This window comes from Anolis sagrei, chromosome 3, assembly GCF_037176765.1.
Source record: "Anolis sagrei isolate rAnoSag1 chromosome 3, rAnoSag1.mat, whole genome shotgun sequence".
NCBI classification, from domain to species: domain Eukaryota; kingdom Metazoa; phylum Chordata; class Lepidosauria; order Squamata; family Dactyloidae; genus Anolis; species Anolis sagrei.
In genome coordinates this window covers 61,274,702-61,297,052 of record NC_090023.1, presented here as the reverse complement: position 1 = coordinate 61,297,052, position 22,351 = coordinate 61,274,702, and the positions used below count along the sequence as shown (strand labels likewise).

The window sequence follows — 22,351 nt, the reverse complement described above, 5'->3', positions numbered from 1 at the left end:
TTCTATTACTTTTATTAATAATAGTATTATTATTAAGCAGAGTCTCTATGGCCATCTGTTAGGAGTGCTTGGATTGTGTTTTTCCCTTATGGCAGAAGGAGGTTGGACTGGATGGCCCTTGGAGGTCTCTTGTAACAATAGGATCCTATTACTGTGAATTCCTCCCAAACCCCTCCAGTGTTTTCTGCTGGTCATGGAGGTTCTGTGTGCCAAGTTTGGTTCAGATCTGTCATTAATGGGAGTTTTAATGGTCTGTGGAAGTCTGAGCTGAATCAGTTAAAGGTACTCCAAATCCCATCAGCTTGATTAGCATTCAATGGCCTTGCAGACAAGAGTCAATCAAGGCCAGCTAATACGTCTCAACAATGGATTCCCCCGGGCAGGAAGCAGCCAGGCTTTGAAGCTGCAAGGTTATTTGCTGCATCAGAAGCAAACCAAGGGTAAATTTGTAATGTATATAGAAAACACAGTTTAAAAACTTGGCATCCAGCTGCAAGGTCATTCAGTGCTAATCAAGGTGGCCAATGTCAACACTCACACTTGCCTCAAGCAGGCAAGAATTCTTCCCACCTTGGACATCATTCCACAGGGATATATATAAACCCCACTTGCCTAGTTTCCAACAGAGTTCCCAACCTCTGAAGATGTCTGCCATTTATAACACATAACAATCTAATAAATATAAATAATTCATGATAAAAATAATAACATAATAATTGTAAATAGAATAATAAATATAATAAAATATAATAATAATAGTAATAATTCCAAAGCTGAGAAGGAAATGGGGGAGAGTCAGTTTCCAACAGACCTCCCAATCTCTGATGTGGGTGAAACGTCAGGAGAGAATGCTGCTGGCACATTTTGAGCCTTCCAGGCGAAGCAGAGGCTTCAAAGGGCAGAGAGAAGAGCACGGAGTGGGGCAACAGCAGCAGCGAGGTCTTCCCCCCTTCTCCTCCAGGGTCTTCCTCCTCCTCCTCTCCATTTGGAGGTGTCTAAACGGAGAGGAGGAGGAAGAAGAGCCCAGAGGAGAAGGAGATGGCCAAGCCTCGCTGCTGTCCCACACTCCTCTCGCCGCTCTACAAGGTGCACGGGGCATGAGGGGAGGGAAAGGCGTGCATCTTTCTCTTCTCCCTCGCACGCCTTTCCTGCCTCTGCCGCCAAGAAAAGCACATGCAGGGCGAGAGGGGAAGGACAGAGGCACGCGCCTTTCCCTTCCCCCATGCCGCATGCGCGGCTTTTCTGCTTCCTCCCGCTGCTGCCCCCGCCACCGGCGCTGCTCATGGGACGAGGCCCAATTGGAGGGAGGGGCATTTAAGGAGGCGCGTGAGCACCCCTGGGACAAACAAAGTATTCCGCGGTCGCTTACTTCGCGTAATGGAAACGCCGCCCCTGCATACAGGCCCAGAAAGTGTGCATGCCTGCCTGTAGCTGAGAGCCTCCTCTGAAACAGAACTTGCCTCCTTGCCTTGAAAAGAGTGTGTGTGTGTGGTGTGCGTACAGGCCCAGAAAGCATGTGTACCTTCCTGCAGCCGAGCACCTCTTCTAGAGTAAGAATGAAATGGAACTTGTCTCCTTACCTTGGAAAGAGTGTGCGCTGGCCCAAAAAGCACACGCACCCACCTGCAGCTGATCAACTCAACTAGAGTAAGAAACAGAACTTTTCTCCTTGCCTTGGAAAGTGTATGTGTGTGGCGTGCAGGCCCAGAAAGCACACATGTGCTTGTCTGCAGCCGACCGCCTGTTCTCTGGAGCAGAGAAACAGGTAAGAAGTCTTCTTAAAACATGCACCTGCATGCAGTTGAGCACCTCTATTCTCAAGTAGAGAAACAGGTAAGAAGCCTCCTTAAAGCACGCATTAGCCTGCATTTGCATGCCTCTCCTCTGGAGTAAAAACACTACCAGCTTAAATGCCTGAAATGAAAGATAGGGGAGTCTGGTGATCCCCTCCCCCACAATGGGCTGATAGAAAATGAAAAAAACCAAATATCTGCCCTCCCAATTTTGGAAGGCTCCCCAAAAACCAGGACACAAAGCAAGTCAAGGTTTACTTGGATTGCACAACTGTACCTTATAGTAATGGGTAATATTACTTCTTATTAGAACACTTACAATAGCAATACTCTTCCTTATATTAAAGAGAGAAGAGGAAATAATGAGTAATGGCTAACTGTATTTACAACAAATTATTTGAACTATGGATGAAATAAAGGGCATTCCTTTTCCCACCAGAGACATTAGACTGGGACAGATTTTAAGAGCTGCTTCAGATCTGTCTCAAATTTATAGCAATCACCTATTTAATGTAGATCAGATGTCTTCCAAATGTTTTCAGTGTCAGCTCCTATGATTCCCCATAATTGCCCACATTAACTGGACCAATGGAAGTCATAGGGTAAAATATATGAGTCACCAAGGTTACAGAATATGAATAAGTCCAATCCTTTTATATGCAGTATTTTTTCAATACTGATTAGCATCTTTCCTCAGCAGAATTGCTTCTCCATTTGATTTAAATTATAAGGCATGCAAAAACAACAATAGATGCCAGTTTCCATAGCATGAATGTACATTTATATTTACATTTGCATTACATTATTTCTATCCCGCCCATATCAGCCCGAAGGCCACGCAGGGTGGCATATACAGTCAGCACAATTCGATGCCATAAAAAATACATATATTGGTAAAGCAAAAAAAGAAACATTATAGTACATTTAAACATAAAGACAGTGCATAATAACAATTTAAAAAACATATGACATATGTAGAATGTTTGTCTTATTTGAACCCCTCTTAAAGGAAAGGCAACACATTTAAAATGTATCTATTGGTCATGGCATTGTAGCACACTCAACAGAGCTAAATCCGACTTACTTATGAATTACGAACTGTACCATTTGGAGAAAATAAAAAAAAGACCAGACTTTTGTTAGCTTCCCTTTATGGTCTGCTCTTGTTGGTGAGCATTATTCATTAATTTAGGGAACTGCCTGTGCTGGCCCAGGCAATCCTGTGTCTCATTTGATAATGGGCTGGGAATCCAGTGGATTATTGCAGGGATTTTATCTTGCCCTAATCTCTTGGGAGAAATGTTCAAACAGCTGGGAAGGACAAGAAGGAGCTGCATTCAGTGACCGGAATTCCTTGAAACAGGATAATATTCATAAATGCCGTAGAATTTGCCTTTACAGCAAAATGAATCTTTTCTGTTTTTCACTGGTAAGTTTTTCTTTAGTCTTCCAGACTGTTACTGAGTTTGTAAATGTAAGCTTCAGTCAGGTGACAGAGATTAAAGGGGTTAGAAAAAGAACAGCAAGGATACAGTGTGAAACCGTCTATCTGGACTAGTGAAGGAGGCAGCAATAAGTCTTAAAAGCTATAAAGGAAGCAGGTCATTGGGAAAAAAATAAAACTGGTGGGGGTTTGTTGGACGGATATCATGTAGTGCTTATGAACTGCTGTTTTATTGATAAGGTGGAGTCCTTTTTCTTCGTCATCATGATTTATCTTTGTAGCATGTATAAAGAGAAGAATTTGAATTCAGTTTCTTACACAATGTTTTGGAAATATTGACATTTATATGTTTGCATCATGATTGAGTAAAACCTTTCTTAGTGTTCATTATATTCATCTCATAAGCTTTTAAAACCCAGATTGGACACTTACACTCTGAAATGTAATGAAGCCCTTGCCTTGGATATCTTTCATTCTATGCTCAGTTTATGGTTGAAAGACTGCATGCATTTTGATATGCAGAAAGTAAAATGAAATTATTTAAAAAAGAATGAATGCTCTTTTGTCTTTATGCAAAATCATATTACTACCCTGTCAGTGTTTATTGAATATGTGGTCTTTATTGAAAAATACAGAAAGTCAGTAGTGTTTTGATTTAGTGCAAGACATCCAAGTATTTTGTTGCTCTTTATTTTTAGGTATATCATCAGCTATTCAGCTCTCAAAGTGTCTCTTACCATAAATAAATATAAACAGCAACGACAAGAGCATTTAACAAGGCAATAGTCCATTAAGAATACAAAGAAGTCAGATCAACAATCAGGTCATACACATTAACATGGCTTCTAACCCTCAAAATCCTGTGGATGAGATCGGTGTTAATGATTTTTTTAAAAAATCTATCAAGAACTTTGATGCAGTTCCCCTGACTGTAATATTATAAAGAAAGCATTGCAGAAAGCTTGACATTGCATATGTGAGAAATTATATAATTATAAAAGAGGTGTATGCAATTGTAATATTGGGGACAATACTACAGGCCATTTCTGCCAGTGGCTGTACATACATGACCCACGTGTTGTATAAGCCATATTTTGTAAACCATTTGTTCCTTTTCTATCATCCTATTTTATTTTGGAAAAGGGATTAGAGGTTCAGACAAACTGAATGACCAAAATCTCTGTGTTTAAATGAGTCATCCTCTTTAAATAAAGCATTCGTCTCATCTTAGCTTGCATTTTTTATTTTGTCCAGAAATTTAATTTTAAGAGGAACGAATACAGAAGCTGTTTATGACTGAGAAGTGGTAAAAGGATGGTATTGATTCTGTGATTGATGGTTTCAGCATATAATTATATATATTGTTCTCAAAAGTAACTTTTCTAAGTCCTGATTTTTAAACAAAAAATCCCCCTGATCCTTTGCCGTTATCTGTATGTATACTGCCCCAGGACAGAGGCAAACAAGTGGAAGAAAAATTAAAATTTAAAAAATGCAAAATTGCACATGCATTTGCAATTCAAGTCTTCCATTACACTATGTGACACTGCAAGCCACTGTAGTTTACACATCATTTGGGACACGTGCTGCTTTGCTGGTATCCCCAAAATAATATTGCCCAAACTGGGAATCCCTAGGCCATTTTTCTTCCTTTTTTAATTTCTATCCCACCTTTCTCCCAAAATCAGGATGCAAAGCACCTTACAATTTAAAAAAAGATAAACAGGCAGCATTAAAATAGGATTAAATTGTTGTCAATATTACAATTATTTAAAATTAAACTTAAAAAGACAAAATATCATTAAAATAGCAATTAAAGTAGATTTGTCTAAAAAAACAATACAGTATTCTAAATCCATTGTTTAAAAACTTTCCATTTTTTAATTTTTATTCTATTGGACAGTACTTATACACTGCTCATTGAGCCCCCAGGGGTGCAATGAGTTAAACCACCGAGCTACTGAACTTGCTGACCAAAAGTTAGCTGGTTTGAATTCAGGGAGCAGGCTGAGCTCCCACTGTCAGCCCCAGCTTCTGCCAACCTAGCAGTTCAAAAACATGCAAATGTGAATAGATCATTAGGTACTGCTCCAGTGGGAAGGTAACAGCGTTCCATGCAGTCATGACCTTGGAGGTGTCTTCGGACAACACTGGCTCTTTGACTTAGAAATGTAGATGAGCACCAGCCCCCAGAGTCAGGCATGAATGCACTTAATGTCAGAAGAAATCTTTACCTTTACCTATATACTACTCAGCAGAATAAAGTCACATTTAAAACAGTAGAAAAAGAAAATAGGACATTAAGTATAGCAGTGTCAGAATCCAGAAAAACCTTATGTAAATAAATGTGTATTAATGCTTTCCACATTGTTTGTCTGTTAAACCATCTGTGAAAGGATAGTCCAGATGACCCACTGCTGTTGAGGCCTCAATTCAGGAGAAATACATGGCCACAACCTAGCAAGGACTCAGTTGAAGGTTGATTGGGTATCTCAAGGGGATAGTGGCAAGCTAGGTACGCCTGTCCCATCTCATTGGGACTTGAAATGTCAATAAGATAAGGCTATAATATGTAAACAACTCATGAGATGAAATGATGGAAAAGATGATAATGCTGAGTAAGTAAGTTAAAGAAGAAGACCACAACACAAATCAAAAGACTCAGGGCCCGTCCAGACAGGCCCATATCCTGAGACCTGTCTTGGTTTTACCGGAGTTTTTAAACTAATTCTCCAGTAGAAAAGCATTAATTCAGAACAAACCAAGGTTTCCCTTGTTTGTTCACAATTGATTTGATGCCCCATTAGATCCAGGCCTTCCTGAAAGACCGGAATCTAATGGGGTATTGGGCCTGTGATGACTCATGTGTAATCCTGGGACTACCCAAGGGTGAGTGCCCATTGGTATCTCTCACCTTTTGGGCTCTTGTAGCCCAAAGGTGTGGGATGGTACCCACCCTCTCCCCCAGGCCCCAAATATCCCCTAAAAGTAAAGTAAAAAAAATACCTGGCTGCCATAAGATTTCTCCTTTCACCTTCCTGGTGCAACAAAATGATGTGCCAGGAGAGGTGTCTATGCCAAAGTTTTTCAGATTGCCTTTAAGCCCATCTTTAAATCTCTTTTCCAGTCCAGTAACATTCCGTTTTCCATTCTTGACTTGGGAGTATAGTAACTGCTTTGGGAGATGGTGATTGGGCATTCAGACAACATGGCCAGTCCAGCAGAATTGATGGCATAGGAGCATCACTTCAATGCTGGTGGTCTTTGCTTCTTCCAGCATGCTGACATTTGTGCGCCTGTCTTCCCAAGAGGTTTTCAGGATTTTTCAGAGGCAACACTAATGGAATTGTTCCAGGAGTTGCATGTGATGTCTGTAGACAGTCCACATTTAGCAGGTGTATAGCATAGTTGGGAGGACAGTAGCTTTATAAACAAGCACCTTGGTATCCTTACAGATGTCCCGGTTCTCAAACACTCTCTGCTTCATTCAGAAAAATACTGCACTCGCAGAGCTCAGGCAGTATTGTATTTCAGTGTCAATGTTGACTTTTGTAGAGGGGTGGCTGTCAAGATAGTTGAAATGATCAACATTTTCTAATTTTACATCATTAAGCTATATTTCTGGCATTGCAGAGGGATTGGCTGGTGACTGCTGGAAGAGCACTTTGGTTTTCTCAATGTTCAATGAGGCCAAGCTTTTCCTATGCTTCTGCAAAGGTGTTTAGAGTGGCTTGTGGGTCTTCTTCTGAATGCGCACAGACAATTTTATCATCAGCATATTGGAGTTCTATAACAGAAATTGTTGTGACCTTGGCTTTGGCTTTCAGTCTGCTGAGGTTAAATAGCTTGCCATCTGTCCGATGGATGATTTCTATTCCAGTGGGATGCTTTCCATCAACAAGATTAAGCATCATCGCGATAAAAATGGATAATAAGGTTGGGGCAATAACACATCCCTGTTTCACACCTGATTCCACCTTAAATGGGACACTTTGGGAGCCATTGCTCTCCAAAAAAGAATACATACATAAAAGATGCACAAAGGAAATGTGCATATTTCAAATTTACACATGCTACAGAAGAAGAAGAAGAAGAAGAAGAAGAAGAAGAAGAAGAAGAAGAAGAAGAAGAAGAAGAAGAAGAAGAAGAATGGATTATTGATGTCGCCATACCTGGTGACAGTCGCATTGAGGAAAAACAACAGGAAAATCTCAGCCGTTATCAGGGCCTCAAAATCGAACTGCAAGGCTCTGGCATAAACCAGGACAGGTGGTTGCAGTGGTCATCGGTACACTGGGTCCCGTGCCAAAAGACCTCAGACAATTTTGGAAACAATAAACATTGACAAAATCACAATCTGTCAACTGCAAAAGGCCACCTTACTTGGATCTGCGTGCATCATTCAAAAATACATCACACAGTCCTAGACGCTTGGGAAATGTTCAACTTGTGATTTTGTAATATGAAATCCAGCATATATATCTCATTTGCTGTGATAGTGGAAGAATAAAAATGCAGTATGAACACAATAAAAACTAATGATACACTTTCTAGACATTAGGAGAAATGTACTCAGTCAATCATGCATACAAACATAGACACATTAGAAAAACTAAGCAATAATAATAACAATAATAATCAAATACTGAAATGGATTTTCTCACAAGGGCATAGTGATAAAACTGGGTGAAGCCTGGAAATGGACATGGGACAAAATGTCAAGAATGGATATGGACTTTACACGTGTGCATATCCCTTTCAGGAACACAAAGCTGATTTTTTGGTGGTTGAGATGCAGGATGTTGGTCAATCCTATTGCCCTTAAACAGTCAAGGTTTCCGTAGGATGGTTAAACAATATACAATTATACATCCATGTAAAAAATGTGAAGCACAGTGAAGGCTTCACAGTACATCTGATATAAAAATATTATTCAAGGACAAAAATGGGGTGCATCACTGTAGAATTAATGCAGTTTGACACCACTTTTTTGTAGTTTGTAGTTTGATGAGGGATGTACCCTTTTTGGCAGAGAAACTTAAAACCTTGTAAAAGTACAGTTCCCATAGCATTGAGCCATGGCAGTTAAAGTAGTGTCATACTGCATTTACTCTACAGTGTAGATGTACCCACGGTAATATTATTCACACTATAGCAAACTGTGTTTATAGCTTGTTTAAACCTGAAGAGAGGGATGTTCTTTTTAAGTCCTACAGAAAAGATACACAGTCTGTTTTCATCATCTGGAAACTGGAAAGAATTAACCCAAATAAGATTTCTTTCATTTCTCCATATGTTAGCTCTTAATTTTACTGGTAAATCCTAATATTAAATACAGTGTGGCAGCTTAATCGTCTTAGTGACTTTCTGAGACATTGAGCCACTTTTGCATTTTATCAGTACTGTGTTTGGTCCAGCAAATCTGGAGGGGGTAATAACAACGTCCAAAAATATTCTTGCACTTTATAATAATTTTAAATTAAAGCAACAATGTTACTAAAAAGTAAGTGACTCACGGTAAAATGGAATGCTTGATCATTGTGTCTTGTATAATGTTATAGGAAATTTTATTTTTGGTTAGGATTAAGCCAAGGGTTCGCAAACTTTTTAAACAGAGGACTGGAACATAGTCCATCAGACTTGGGGGGGGGGGGGCTTAGTAGTATTTCAATTGGAAGTGCGTACCTGCTTTTGATGATAGTCAAGTTAATTAGCATTATTGTTATTTTGTGCTTTCAAGTCACTTCAGACTTAAGGCAACTTAAGTCTAAAGCTTAGGGCAGGGACTAGATAAATGACCTTGGAGGGCCACAGCTGGCCTGTGAACCTTAGTTTTGGGATCCCTGCATTAGGAGTATCTTCATTTGTTTCCATTTGTTCAAAATATCAACCAATATCTGCAGGTTGAAATGAGACTGTCTGCTTCAGTATCTCAAACTTATGTCAGTCTGTTCTGCTCCATGTAGAAGCTGGACCAGGCTCTAAGTTAGATACCAGAATTGAATTCCCATTCTGAAATAAAGAGACCAGATATAAGAACATAGAGCTAAAGGGCCATTTTTATTTATTTATTTCCTAGAAAGGAGGAAAAAACTGTAAACTAGGTTAACCTGTCAGAGAAAAGAACTTGTAAGTTACAACCATTTTGTTGTCAGCCATCTGGTGGGAAACATCCTTCAGCCAGATGTCACTTCCATTGATCACCCCCAAAGAATATCCTTGTACTAGCCCCATAGATCCCGAGGGCCATTCCAAATTTTCTTGCTGCACACCTCGGCAGATCTTAAGTAGAACACCATCTTGAGGGTGCTCTTCCCCAAACCTCAGAGTTTTTGAAGAGTGAGACATCCTCATTCCAGCTCCAATGGAACCCACTATTCACAGCCCTCAAGCCACAGAACCTAGAGAGACTTTTAAGGTAATCAACCTTTCACCCCCAAAGGTGGGTGCCATGGTATCTTCCAGGATTCTGAAGCCAAAGGGGACAGGCATCCGCCTAGTTCCTTTTACCCACCAGACTGGCCATTATATCCTTGAATCCTTCCTAAATACTCCAAGAACAACTAATTTCCTTCCTCTGATAAATATGTTTTGGTTTTTGGATTATTTTGGATTCTGGAATACCTGAATATACCATAACGAGATCTCTTGGGGATTGGAACCAAATGTAATCATGATATTTATTGATTTTTCATATACACCTAACACCATACAACTCTTCCTCTCCCCTTCTGTCACTGAGCCAATTACATGAAACACATCTACTTCCAGCTGGACTCTGTCGTGAAAGGGGAGAATAAGCAACATGAGAAGCTTCCCTTGTTGCCCTTGAAACAATGGGGGGAAGCCAGGCAGTGGACACTTCTACCCTTGGGATGTGGCCAGTGGTGATTCGGGCGATGCAAGACATGGGACATGTTCTCCATGCCCCCCGCTGATGTGTGGTAAATGCAATAGCCAATGAGATAAGGTCCTTATACACAAAGCCTAAAGGCAATTTTATGCATAATATTTACTTTTGTGTATGAAACAAAACAAATTTTGATTTTGTAAATCCAGATAAGGGATACTCAATCTGCATTAAACCTTTACCTCTCATATGTTAGTTTACTAGAGATCTCCAAACTTTGGACTACAACTCCTACTTCCCAGCCAGGGTGTATGTCTATTATCTGGGGATTATGAGAGTGATAGTTTAACACACAAGATGTGTGTCAGGCTGAAAAATGTTACCTTACTCCAGAGTTTGAAGGAGTAGTGTCCAGGGTGCTGGGACTTCCATCCAATTCTTCATTCTGGATCATGTAGAGTATGCAGTGTTTGGGGTGTCAGCTGGAGAAGATTTGCTGGACCAAATATTTTGCTCCCTCCCTGATGAGATTCAGAGATTACTAGGTGTGTGAATGTTTGTGTGAGAGAAGGAATGAGCTCAATAAAACCTGCTACCATTCTCTTGGAACCAGCAGCAAAATTACTTTTTCTCAGTAATCAGACCCATCAGTCTCCACTGAGTATCAGGAGCAGACATGGATTATATAACTGGTGAACAGGTTTATCTAAAGGCTCTTTGCTATTGTTTTCTCTAGAGCAGTTACTGTTTTGTTTTGGGCTACAATTTCCTGACATCTTCCATGCTGGCTCATGGATTTTGAGAGCTTTAAAAGTAGCCGTCAATGTTTTGGTTTTCTCTTATCTCCCTTTAGCTCCCAGGTATTCAAAGTAGCAAAAAGGGCAGGCAAAATTCATCATGTTCAGGGATAACAGTCAGGAAGTTCCTCTACAGATACAAAATGAAAATATTGATTTTAGTTAACATGGCCATGTATTTCTCTCTAAAACTAATATATTTGTCCACATTCATAACTTAAATTATGTATATATACATTTCTGTTTTTCTGAAGAACCCACATACCCAAAATGCACATTATTTTGGCATTTCATTAATATTAAATAACATGAAAGACTATCAATCTCTCAAATATGAAAATCTCATAATAAAGAACATATGTAAGGGACAAACTTTCTGGCATTCAAATAAGGGACAACCCTTATAGCAAGAAACTAATGTCAACTCTACCTCACTTCAACTTCTGCTGTGTTTGAAGGAGAGGGTGAAAACCAGTAATTTTCCTGTTCTTCCTGCCTCTTTTTGTGATATTCTATAGGAAATTTATTGGGAGCCCAGGGATCATTGCTAATAAAATTGTCTGAAGTGTTTTCTTTTGCTATTGCCTTTTGTAACCTTTTTAGAGCTTATAAAGTTTTCTTTGATTTAATGGGATAGACATTATAATGCCTGAAATAATGCTGAGGAATATTTGTGATCTTATCAAATTTTCATTTAGCAATTACCATTGCTGTTTGCCACCTAAAGAATATTTTGCATGCAGCGTAGATCAGATCCACCTTAGACATTTGAAGCTTTGCTTTTGATAGCAAGACTGAAGTTTGCATGGTCATGTAATAGAACTGTAAAGGACGGTGTCACTGGAGGTCAAGACCAAACAAAAACAAATGCTGTGCATGCCATTCATCCCATTCTTTCTATGCCAGTCTCAATCTATACCATTCAAGAATTTAAGTTTGCTAGTATGGCTCATCCTATAAGGTTAGAAATAGAAAGCTCACTTGATGAACCAAGGATTATTTCATTGCCGTAAGAGAAAACTGTGTCAATAGCAGGGGAAGAGAGAAATAATGGTGACTGAGAGACAACACTATAAAAATATAGGATACTTCTGAAATTAAATAATGAAGTTACAAACACCCTACACATGGGTAGAAGATGTAAACTAATGAAGACACAGATTGATAGTGGTTTACCATAGCATACCTTTCCAGTCAAAATGGCTTTTTGCTTTAATGTCCCAGACCTGCTTCAAAAGGCCCTTTGTAGGTTTTGAATTACCCAAATTCTCATACACTGGAATCTCAGAATCAGTTCTGATTCATATCATATTTGATTCATATGCACATGTCACCTTTTCAGCAATCCAAAAATTATTATATCCTTCATAAACCAAATAAATAAAAATAACTAGCTAATCTGAACTGCCTGATAACTGTTTCCAGGATCTCAGGTGTCCTCTTTCTTATGACCTGCTACCTGATTGTTTTAACAGGATGTTCTTGGGATTGAACTTGAGACCTTAACACACATAAGAAATGCACTCCACTCTTGAACTATAGTTCTTCCCCTTGATGTACACAGATATAATTTCATTATGAAGAAATCCTTTAAAGAAATGCAGAAATGTTCATATTCAATACAGATTTATAAAATACTTCTGTGCATAGCCAAATGTTGAAAAACAAAAATAGCTAGAAAATGAAACCACTGCACAGGGAATGATACCTTCTACATAACAACCTTCTTTCTTTGATATCATACAAAGTTAATGGAAGAACACTCTCATGCCTACCTCTTTTGTGTCTTGTCCCTGGGCTAAGGCCTTGTTGTGAGTGTGATATACAAACTAGATGAATGGAATATACCAGTGAGAATGCTGTGAATGGCCTTGACTGTGGTCCAAAATGAGAAGGTAAGTCTCTTAGAAAGATGCCGCAGTTTCAAAACACGAATTGCAACATTTCCCTAGAAATGTCATTGAAGACCTTTGATGGAATAACTACTTGGAGTGCTATTTCTTGAACTAGAAATTTTATAGAAAGAGCTGACTCATTTCCTCCATCAGAAATGTGACAGAGTCCTGTGTGGTTAACAGAAATGTTCTTGTATTTCAGGAGGGCTCTATGGACAGCTTATATGAACCAGTTAAGGAAAATCAAGACCCACAAGAAAGAATTTGCCTAACTAGCAGGGCTAACACCCCAGTAAGTGTTGCTACGAAATTTGGACCACCAGAAAGATCTCAGTCTTTGGTGAGTGATACTAAATCATTGTTGTCATTTCATATATCAAGTGCAATATATTTGTTTGGATTATTGTTAAGTGAAATAATTTTAACTGGATTAAAGGTAAAACAAATCTATTTATTTTAAACTTTTTGGCCATCCCAATGTCTTTTGGGATGGCCAAAGCAGAAACAAGTTATGGCCAATGACAAAGAACTGTGGTAGTTATTCTACAGGTCTAAAGATTTCACTTTCCTGCTTTATAACTCTGAAAACAGAAAGAGTAGCATGTTTATACATGACAAGACATTCTGTTGTCTCTTAAGAAATGAATCAATTCCAACATAAAATGTCCTTGCTGAAAAGTCAACAGATGTGGCCATAACTTGTTTCTGCTTGAAACGCATTTTCTATTTAACTTCTGCACCTAGGAATCTTTCACACTACACAATCATCACACTGCAGGATTGCCTACGTGGAAGAAAAACCTCTGGACTCATCTTGAATCCAGTGCTGACTGTCTATACAATGTGCAGGACTTCCAGTGAGTATCCTAGGTTTTCTGCCTTTAACCCAACTTTGCCCTGTTTTGGTCAAAGTTTAAGGGTACTTTGGAGTTTGCAGAAAATTCAGGAGTATTTAGGGCCTTGCAACTACCTGAAGAGTTGATTTGGTTCATTTCAGCCCAAAGCACTGCCCAGATGGACACTGCTGCCATCACCCTTTTCATGCTCTGATCAGCACAGGGAAAGGGCTCATCACCATGTCACCTCTATTGCTACTCCTCACTGGCTATAAAGTTCCCTGTGAGTACCCGGCCTTCATGATTACACCTACTGATGTCAGAAAGGGCGACTGCATGACAAGCAAGGAGGAAGTTGCTCTATCATCTTCTTGCTGATTGCACAAGTGCTCTATTCTGGCAACAGCAGATTTTGATAGGTGATGGTCAGGCATTTGCAGGGATTTCTGTGACTGGATGACAGAAGCAATGGCAGCATGAGGACAAAGGGATGGGTTGTACTGTCTGGACACTGGTCCTGCATTCAGCAGGTACCTGGTGGATTGGGGATATCTCTGGGGCAGAAATATCCAGGAGTACCCTGCCTGGTGTAGACACATCCTCTGATTCCACTTTGATTGCAATGATTATATCCTATGAAATGATGGGACTGGCAGTTTATAAATAATTAGAATTCTCAGTCAGAGAATTATACTTCCTTACCAAACTACAAACAATAAGTTTCCACAGGAAGTCACCTAAGTTACAGTGGAATCATAGTGTTATAACTATCAAGGAATTCTTAGAGTAGTGATGTCCTGACTTTAGGGCACCCTGTGGACACAAATGGATGTATATAATTTAATCAGAAACTGCATAGTTCCAATTCTGTTCTAATACATTCTTCAAGTTAATGTAAAACAAAAATAATCCCCAAATATATGTCATTTGCAGTCACAGATCAGTTGTGCTTTTTAATCATTTCTTCTAAGCTTTGATAAGAGCATTAGAGATTTTTTTCTACTTTTTGATTCAGGTGTTTTCTGATAATGGGTAGGATTATAAAAATCGTTATATTATTGATGTGTGCAATAATATGTGCAGCTCTGTAAATCACTTTCAACAAATCTTAATGTTAGGATTGGATGTAATGGTGAAATTTCTACTCATGCACCTTTTGAATGGGAGAATGGACAATGAGTATGAATGGATTATGCAGGGAAAAGATACTTGCTGTCCCATTATGTTGCTGTTAACCATCCAAACATGAGATTTTGTCTGTGGTTATAAACATGTTTATACTACGGAATAAGCTCTATTGAACACAATATAATATGTTTCTGTGTAATCATCTATGAGGTTACACTATTGATTTGTTGGTCCCATAGAAAATGGAGCAAGTTTGACTGTATCTTTTTCTGTTCTAGGAATTGTCTGTGAAATACATGACATATAATTAGACTACTCAGTTGTATATGTTTTCATTTTACAGCAAATGCTCTGCCGTCACTTTTTCCTGACTGTCAAAAATGACAGCTTTCTGTTTCTTTTGACTAAACGTGGAGTGCAGAGAGGCAGCCGCCTGCCCACATGGAGTTTTTCTATGAGACCTGCCTATTGAGCCAATCAGAACAGACGAAAGTCATGATGTGTCTTTTAGAGAAGCTGGGCTTCCATTTTTCTGTTGCAAGCAGGCTTTGAGAGAGACAGATCAGTGCTCTAAATTCTCAGTGCCATTTGCAGCTCTGCATGGCTTGGCTTGCTTTTTGACTCAAATAGCTATAAACCAGCAGTTTACTTTCTACACACTTAAGAAACTGCCACTGATGGTGCCCTTCACATGCGGCAAGCTTCAAATGTGGGATAGAGGGTGTATCTTACCATTTCTAAAGCTGCCATAAAATGAGCAGGTAATTTATATCACTTTTTAAGAATGGCTAATGCTCCTTCAGGTGGTGTGGCTCCCACTGAAATAAGTAATTAAAAAGGATGCCTCTCTTAATTCAGCTTCATTGAAATGATGTTGATTGAGGACAAAAGATTCCAAAAAGGATGGTTTCTTACAACAGCTTAAAGAGGCTTCCACCCATGTGATGAGGGGGAAGCTGGGATGGTGTGAGCTGCCTCTGGCAATATGAAACCCAAGCTGAGGAATGAGGAGAGTGTGGAGGGAGAAATATCCAAGTTTCCCTTAAAACCTGAATCCAGCCGGCATGAGGCTTAAAGAAAGAAATAGCCAGGTCTCCCTTAAAACCTGAACCCAGGGTTCTTCCACACAGCCACATAACCCAGAATATGGTTTCCGGTTCCGGTTATGGCGGTCAGCAGCGGCAACGCTGAGCTGCGCTAACGAAGGAACAAAATCCTAGGAAATCCTAGGGAATCCCCCCTCCTCGGACCACCAAATTAAGGAGGGTGAGATCAACACCCAGCACGGGTGCGTTGAGCCCGAAAGTCGAAAAAACTGGAGAACCAAGGAGCCGAGAAGAGGGGACCAAGAGGAGGAGGCGAAGGTAGGAAGGGAGTGCCGCCATTGCAACGCGGCTGGTTTCCCTTTAAGAAAACCTACCAGCAGTGCTGACCCTCCGGCGAGGACTGGCCGACTGTCTGGTCGAGCTGCCGTGTCCAGCTCTGGCGCTGGGCCTCCGCAGCCACCTGGGTCACCGCCGCCGGCCGGCCGGGCCTATGCGAGATCCGTCGCGGCCGCCATCTTGCCGAGCTGCTTGGACCCTGCCGTCTTGCTGTTGCGGCTGAGGGGAGACGCACCGCGGGGGAGACGCGCTGCGGGAGATGCGCAGCAGCCGGTTTCCCCCCTGAGAAAGGACTCCCCAGCATTGTGAACCCTCCAGGGAGTACTTGGTCGGCTGCCTGGCTGGGCCTCCGTTGCCGCCTGGGCCGCCGCCGCCGGCCGACCGAGCCGAGGCGAGACTTGCCGCGACCACCATCTTGCAGCGCTGCTCGGGCCCCGCCGCTTGCTGTTGCAGCCGAGGGGGAGACGCGCCGTGGAGGAGTCACGCCGCGAGAGACGCGCCGCGGCCGCCATCTTGCCGTGCTGGTTGGTCCCTGCCGCTTGCAGTTGCTGTGGCATAGGAAGGCTGCTGGAGGAGGCCGCTGGCGCAAGAAGCAGCTGGGAGACCAAGAGGCGAGGAGGCCGACATTCTACAGCCGCGGAGGAGTGAGTTGGGACCCTGCAGTGGCCGGAGCCGCGAATTGTTCGTCGGGCTGGGCCTCCATTGCGGGGACCCCGCCGGGTGGACCGCCACACTGCGGGAGCTGCACGGGCCAGGCCCTGGCCATTAGGCCTTACGACCCCAACATCTGGGCCTGTTTCTTCCCTCCCTCCCATCGCTGGGCCGCTGGCCTTCGTTGTTAGACCCTGGTCTTCTAGGCCTTGCGACCCTATCATCTGTGCCTGCTCTTTCCCCTGCCTCGCTGCTGGGCCGGCTAGACTTCGGCCACCTAGGCCCATTAAACAACCTCACCGCCAGGCCCAACCCCGCCTGAGCCTTCACCAACCTCGCCTATCCGCCTAGGCCTTACTTCCTTCATCATCTGGGCCCTCACCATCGGGCAAGCCGCGGATAGCTCTTCTCTGGTGCTGACTTTTATTGTGTTGTTGTGTAGACCTTGTGTTGATCGATATTGTGCAGACCGATATTGTGTAGATCTTGTTGTGTAGACCGCTTTTTGTGTTGACCGACAGTGTGTTGCCTATTGTGCAACTTAACTGGACATAGACCAACTGGGCTGACCGCCGCCGTGTTGACCATCTCCGGAGGACTAAGTGATCCATCCGCTATCTTGACATCAGTCGTCTATAGTTTACATCTGAATCACAGCATTTTTACCAACCGCTAATCTCTTTCATTACTGTGTTTACATACTGCGAACATTGCACGTTACAGTTCCTTCTTTACCTTTGCTGCTAATTGGTAATAAGAGCGTAATATAGCACTTAAGGCGCCTGCCTCTGCTGCTAACTGTTTTGCACTTGCCCCTTCCCCGATCCCTCCTGCCGCACTTTAGTAGTATTGAGGGCCAGTTTCTAGGTTTTTGTCGCACTTTAAGATCCTGCACCTTATGAATCGCCCTAGTGGCCCATAGTCGTGAAGTTTACTATTGTTGCACTTTAAGACTCTAGCACTTTAGGTATCATCCTACTTTCGTGGCTAAACGTTTACTACTGTATCACTACCATCCTACTGAAGGGTACTGTTTTCACCCATGTGGTCCCCCACTCTCCTATGCATACTGTCTCTGATATTGCTGACTAGTGAAAGGGGCAAGGGAGGAAGTGGGCTGGAGCCCGTGAAGAACAATGAGGAGGGGAGGGGGGATAAAGAAAATCAAGGTAATTGGCAAGAAAAAATGCCAACAATACAAACAACTAACAAAACAGAGGTTAAGACCTTGGCCATGGACTGCGGCACGGAGGAAGGGAGGTGTTCCACTAGCCGAGGGGCCCCCATAGAGGTCGTGGTGGGAAGGAGGAGATGCGGAAGAAGGAGACCTCAAATTCGGCTTAATTCGGACCGTTCATCTACATTAACAATTCCAAACTGGTCTCCTAGGGTAAATTGGTGTAACCAGGTTGGTGGGCCCTCCAGATTGAAGGTGGTGCTGCTGAACGCCAGATCTGTCAACGGAAAAACGACCTTTATCCAGGACTTAATCCTGGATGAGCGGGCAGATCTGGCGTGCATCACGGAGACCTGGCTGGATGAAGCCGGAGGAGTAAATCTGACCCAGCTTTGTCCTCCAGGCTTCTCCGTGCAACACCAACCGAGATCTGGAGGTCGGGGAGGCGGGGTCGCAGTGGTCTATAGAGATTCCATCCATCTGACCAGGTGCCCCATCCCGCAGACCACAAATATTGAATGCGTCTACCTGAGGGTGGGTGACCGGGACAGAATAGGGATTCTGTTAGTGTACCGTCCACCTCGCTGCACTACAATCTCCCTACCTGAGCTAGCGGGGGTGGTCTCGAGCCTGGCGTTGGAGTCTCAACAGCTTCTTGTGCTGGGAGACTTCAATATCCATGCCGAGGCGACCCTCACAGGTGCGGCTCAGGACTTCATGTCTGCCATGGCAACCATGGGGCTGTCCCAACAAATATCTGGCCCCACTCACTGTGCTGGACACACATTGGACTTGGTTTTCTGCCAGGGATGGGAACAGGGTGGCGGTGTGGAGGAGTTGTCTATCTCTCCGTTGCCATGGACCGACCACTTCCTGATCAGATTTAGGCTCACTGCGCCCCGTAACCTCTGCAAAGGTGGAGGACCCATTAAGATGTTCCGCCCCAGGAGGCTGATGGATCCGAATGGATTCCTGAGGGCTCTTGGGGATTTTCCCGCCACCTCGGTAGGTGACCATGTCGAGGCCTTGGTCGCTCTCTGGAATGGGGAGATGGCCAGGGCAATTGACATGATCGCTCCGGAGCGTCCCCTCTCAAGTAGCCGAGCTAAACCAGCTCCTTGGTCTACTGAGGAGCTGGCAGTGATGAAGCGAAGGAAAAGGGAACTAGAGAGCGTGTGGCGTTCTGATCCGAGCGAGTCAAATCGAGCACGGTTTGTGTCCTTTCTTAGGGCATATGCCGCGGCAATAAAAGCCGCAAAGAAAACTTTCTTTGCGGCCACTATTGCGTCTGCAAAGAACCGTCCGGCGGAGTTGTTTCGGATTGTCAGAGGTCTTTTAACTCCTGCCACCTCAGGCGGGAGCCCTGACAATTCGGTCACACGCTGTGAAGCATTTGCTCGGTTCTTTGCAGACAAAGTCGCCTTGATCCGTTCTGAGCTGGACGCCGCGTTAAATGCAGTCTCTGAGGATGTAACAAGAGCACCTGCTTGTCCTATTTTGATGGATTCTTTTCAGTTTGTGAAACCCGAGGATGTGGACAAGATACTTGGAGGAATGAGGCCCACCACGTCCATCCTAGACCCCTGCCCATCCTGGCTTCTGAGGGAGGCCAGAGGGGGATTGGCTGAGTGGGTAACAGTGGTGGTTAATGCCTCCCTTCGGGAAGGCAAGATTCCAGCGAGCCTAAAACAGGCTATTATAAAGCCGCTGTTGAAGAAACCATCACTAGACCCCACTAAATTGGACAACTTTCGGCCTGTTTCCAATCTCCCCTTTTTGGGCAAAGTCATGGAAAGCGTGGTGGCCTCACAACTCCAGGTATTCTTGAGAGACACGGATAATCTGGATTCGGCACAGTCTGGCTTCAGACCGGGACATGGTACCGAGACGGTCTTGGTCGCCTTAGTGGATGATCTGCGCCGGGAGCTAGACAGGGGGAGTGTGTCCCTGTTGGTGCTCCTGGACCTCTCAGCGGCCTTCGATACCGTCGACCACGGTATCCTTCTGGGGCGCCTTGCGGAAATGGGCCTTGGGGGCACTGCTTTGCAGTGGCTCCAGTCATTCCTGGAGGGCCGCACCCAGAAGGTGTTATTGGGGGACTCCTGTTCTACACCACAACCTTTGTCTTGTGGGGTTCCACAGGGTTCCATACTGTCCCCCATGCTGTTTAATATCTACATGAAGCCGCTGGGTGAGATCATCCGGAGTTTCGGGGTGCGGTGTCATCTGTACGCAGATGATGTCCAACTCTGTCACTCCTTTCCACCTGCTACTAAGGAGGCTGTCGAGGTCCTGAACCGGTGTCTGGCCACTGTAACGGTCTGGATGAGGGCGAACAAACTGAAACTAAATCCAGACAAGACAGAGGTACTCCTAGTCAGTCGCAAGGCCGAACGGGGTATAGGGTTACAGCCTGTGCTGGATGGGGTCGCACTCCCCTTGAAGGCACAGGTTCGCAGCTTGGGTGTGACCCTGGACTCATCGTTGAGCCTGGATCTCCAGGTTTCAGCGGTGACCAGGGGAGCATTTGCACAGCTCAGGCTCGTGCGCCAGCTGTGCCCGTATCTCGGGAAGTCTGACTTGGCCACGGTGGTACACGCTCTGGTCACATCCCGTCTTGACTACTGCAACGCTCTCTACGTGGGGCTGCCCTTGAAGACGGCCCGGAAGCTTCAGCTGGTTCAGTGTGCGGCAGCCATGTTACTAACTGGAGCGGGATGCACGGAGCACACAACACCCTTGTTGTCCCAGCTCCACTGGCTGCCGATCTGCTACCGGGCCCAATTTAAGGTGCTGGTTTTGGCCTACAAAGCCCTAAATGGCTCCGGCCCAAAATACCTTTCGAACCGCATCTTGGCCTATGAGCCCACGAGGACCTTGAGATCGTCTGGGGAGGCCCTTCTCTCGATCCCGCCTGCCTCACAGGCACATCTGACGGGGACGAGAGAGAGGGCCTTCTCGGTGGTGGCCCCCCGGCTGTGGAACACTCTCCCTGCAGACATCAGACAGGCGCCCTCCCTCATGTCCTTCCGAAAAAGCCTTAAGACGTGGCTGTTCGAGAAGGCATTTAATTAAGCGCTAATAATGTGGTAAAGATGACTGGAATGGAACAAGGAATATGAGATTGGTTATGATTCCACTATGAGACGAAGCGGATTATTTAGTGTAACTTTATAATTGTTGTATTGTTAATATGTTGTTCTGTAATTGCCTTTTGTAAATTGCCTTTTTATGTATGTTGTACACCGCCATGAGTCGCCCTAAAGGGCTGAGAATGGCGGTTAACAAATGCACCAAATAAATAAATAAATAAATAAATAATATCAAGGCAGAAAATCCTACAATATCTGCTTTGAACTAAGTTATCTGAGTCCACACTGCCATATAGTCCAGTTCAAAGCAGATAATCTGGGATTCCGGTTTAAAGCAGAAAATGTGGGATTTTATTCAACTTTGTGGAAGGGGCCCCAGTCAGCTTGAGGCTTGAAGCAGCTTAGGAAAGAAGGGTGAGTGAAGGAGAAATAGCCGGGACTCCCTTTTTAAAGCCTGAACCCAGCTGGCTTGTTGAGGCTTAAGCTTCCCTCCATGGATAAGGGTGAAGCCTGCATGGTGTGGGGTGCAGGGTGTGGGACGCAGGGCGGGCACCACCGATGGCACATGTGAAGATGTCCAAGAAGAAATTGGAGCCTTGTAAATTCCCCATTGCTTCCAATGGGCCAGATCTTTCTGGATCTTTTGGTTGCCGGAATGAAAAACTGATTTTTTTCCTGATCAAATTTGGGAGGCTCCTGAAAAATGGATCTGGGGGTCCACCAAAATCCGGATACCAAAAACAGAATGGGATTTAAATGAATTGCACACGTCTAGTACCCAGACAATGGCATGGTTTCTTGTGACCCCCCCCCCCTCCATTAGTTGAATCCCATAAAGGCCTTGAATGTATCTTAACTTGAAAGATAAGAACCATAAGGAGATGATAAAATAGTTAAGGAAAAAGGAAAGGAGTGAATGATTTCATTGTAGTCATTTACAGCAAACCAGAATATGCATCCCAAGTAACATCAAAAGCCTGGACAGGTGGGCTGAGATGATTAACACAGTATAGATGTGTTTCCAGATCAGTTGTACACACAAAAGCATTCTGCTCCTAAAGGTGTCAGCTCTGTGTGCAAAATGTTTGCTAGATTGGGCCAATAATCTCAACAATAAAACTAGGAAAAAAAATGGACAAAGATGCAAGCATCAGGAGGAGGGGAAATCAATATTAATTCCATAATTTAGTCCCATTCATGTTTGTCATTGAAGATATTTCTATCTAATTTTGATAAAACCTTAACTCCAAGCCATCTGTGCAATCTTTAGCAGCAATATTGTTTTAAAGAAAAAGAGGATGCAAGA

General features: G+C 43.3%; 1 protein-coding gene across 3 annotated transcripts in view; it reads left to right on the top strand.

Annotated features, from left to right (window-relative positions):
• The first annotated feature begins 3,009 nt into the window (after positions 1–3,009).
• Positions 3,010–22,351, top strand: part of SAMSN1 (SAM domain, SH3 domain and nuclear localization signals 1) — a 107,690-nt gene continuing 88,348 nt past the window's right edge. The window contains exons 1-2 of one of the 3 annotated variants that reach the window (XM_060770506.2): positions 3,010–3,222; positions 12,982–13,119. In XM_060770506.2, the coding sequence (XP_060626489.2) occupies positions 3,031–3,222; positions 12,982–13,119 (330 nt within the window). In that variant the 5' untranslated portion in view covers positions 3,010–3,030. Of the gene's footprint in view, positions 3,223–12,981; positions 13,120–22,351 lie in introns of those variants that run through there. The other 2 variants (XM_060770507.2, XM_060770508.2) reach the window with 2 other exon arrangements.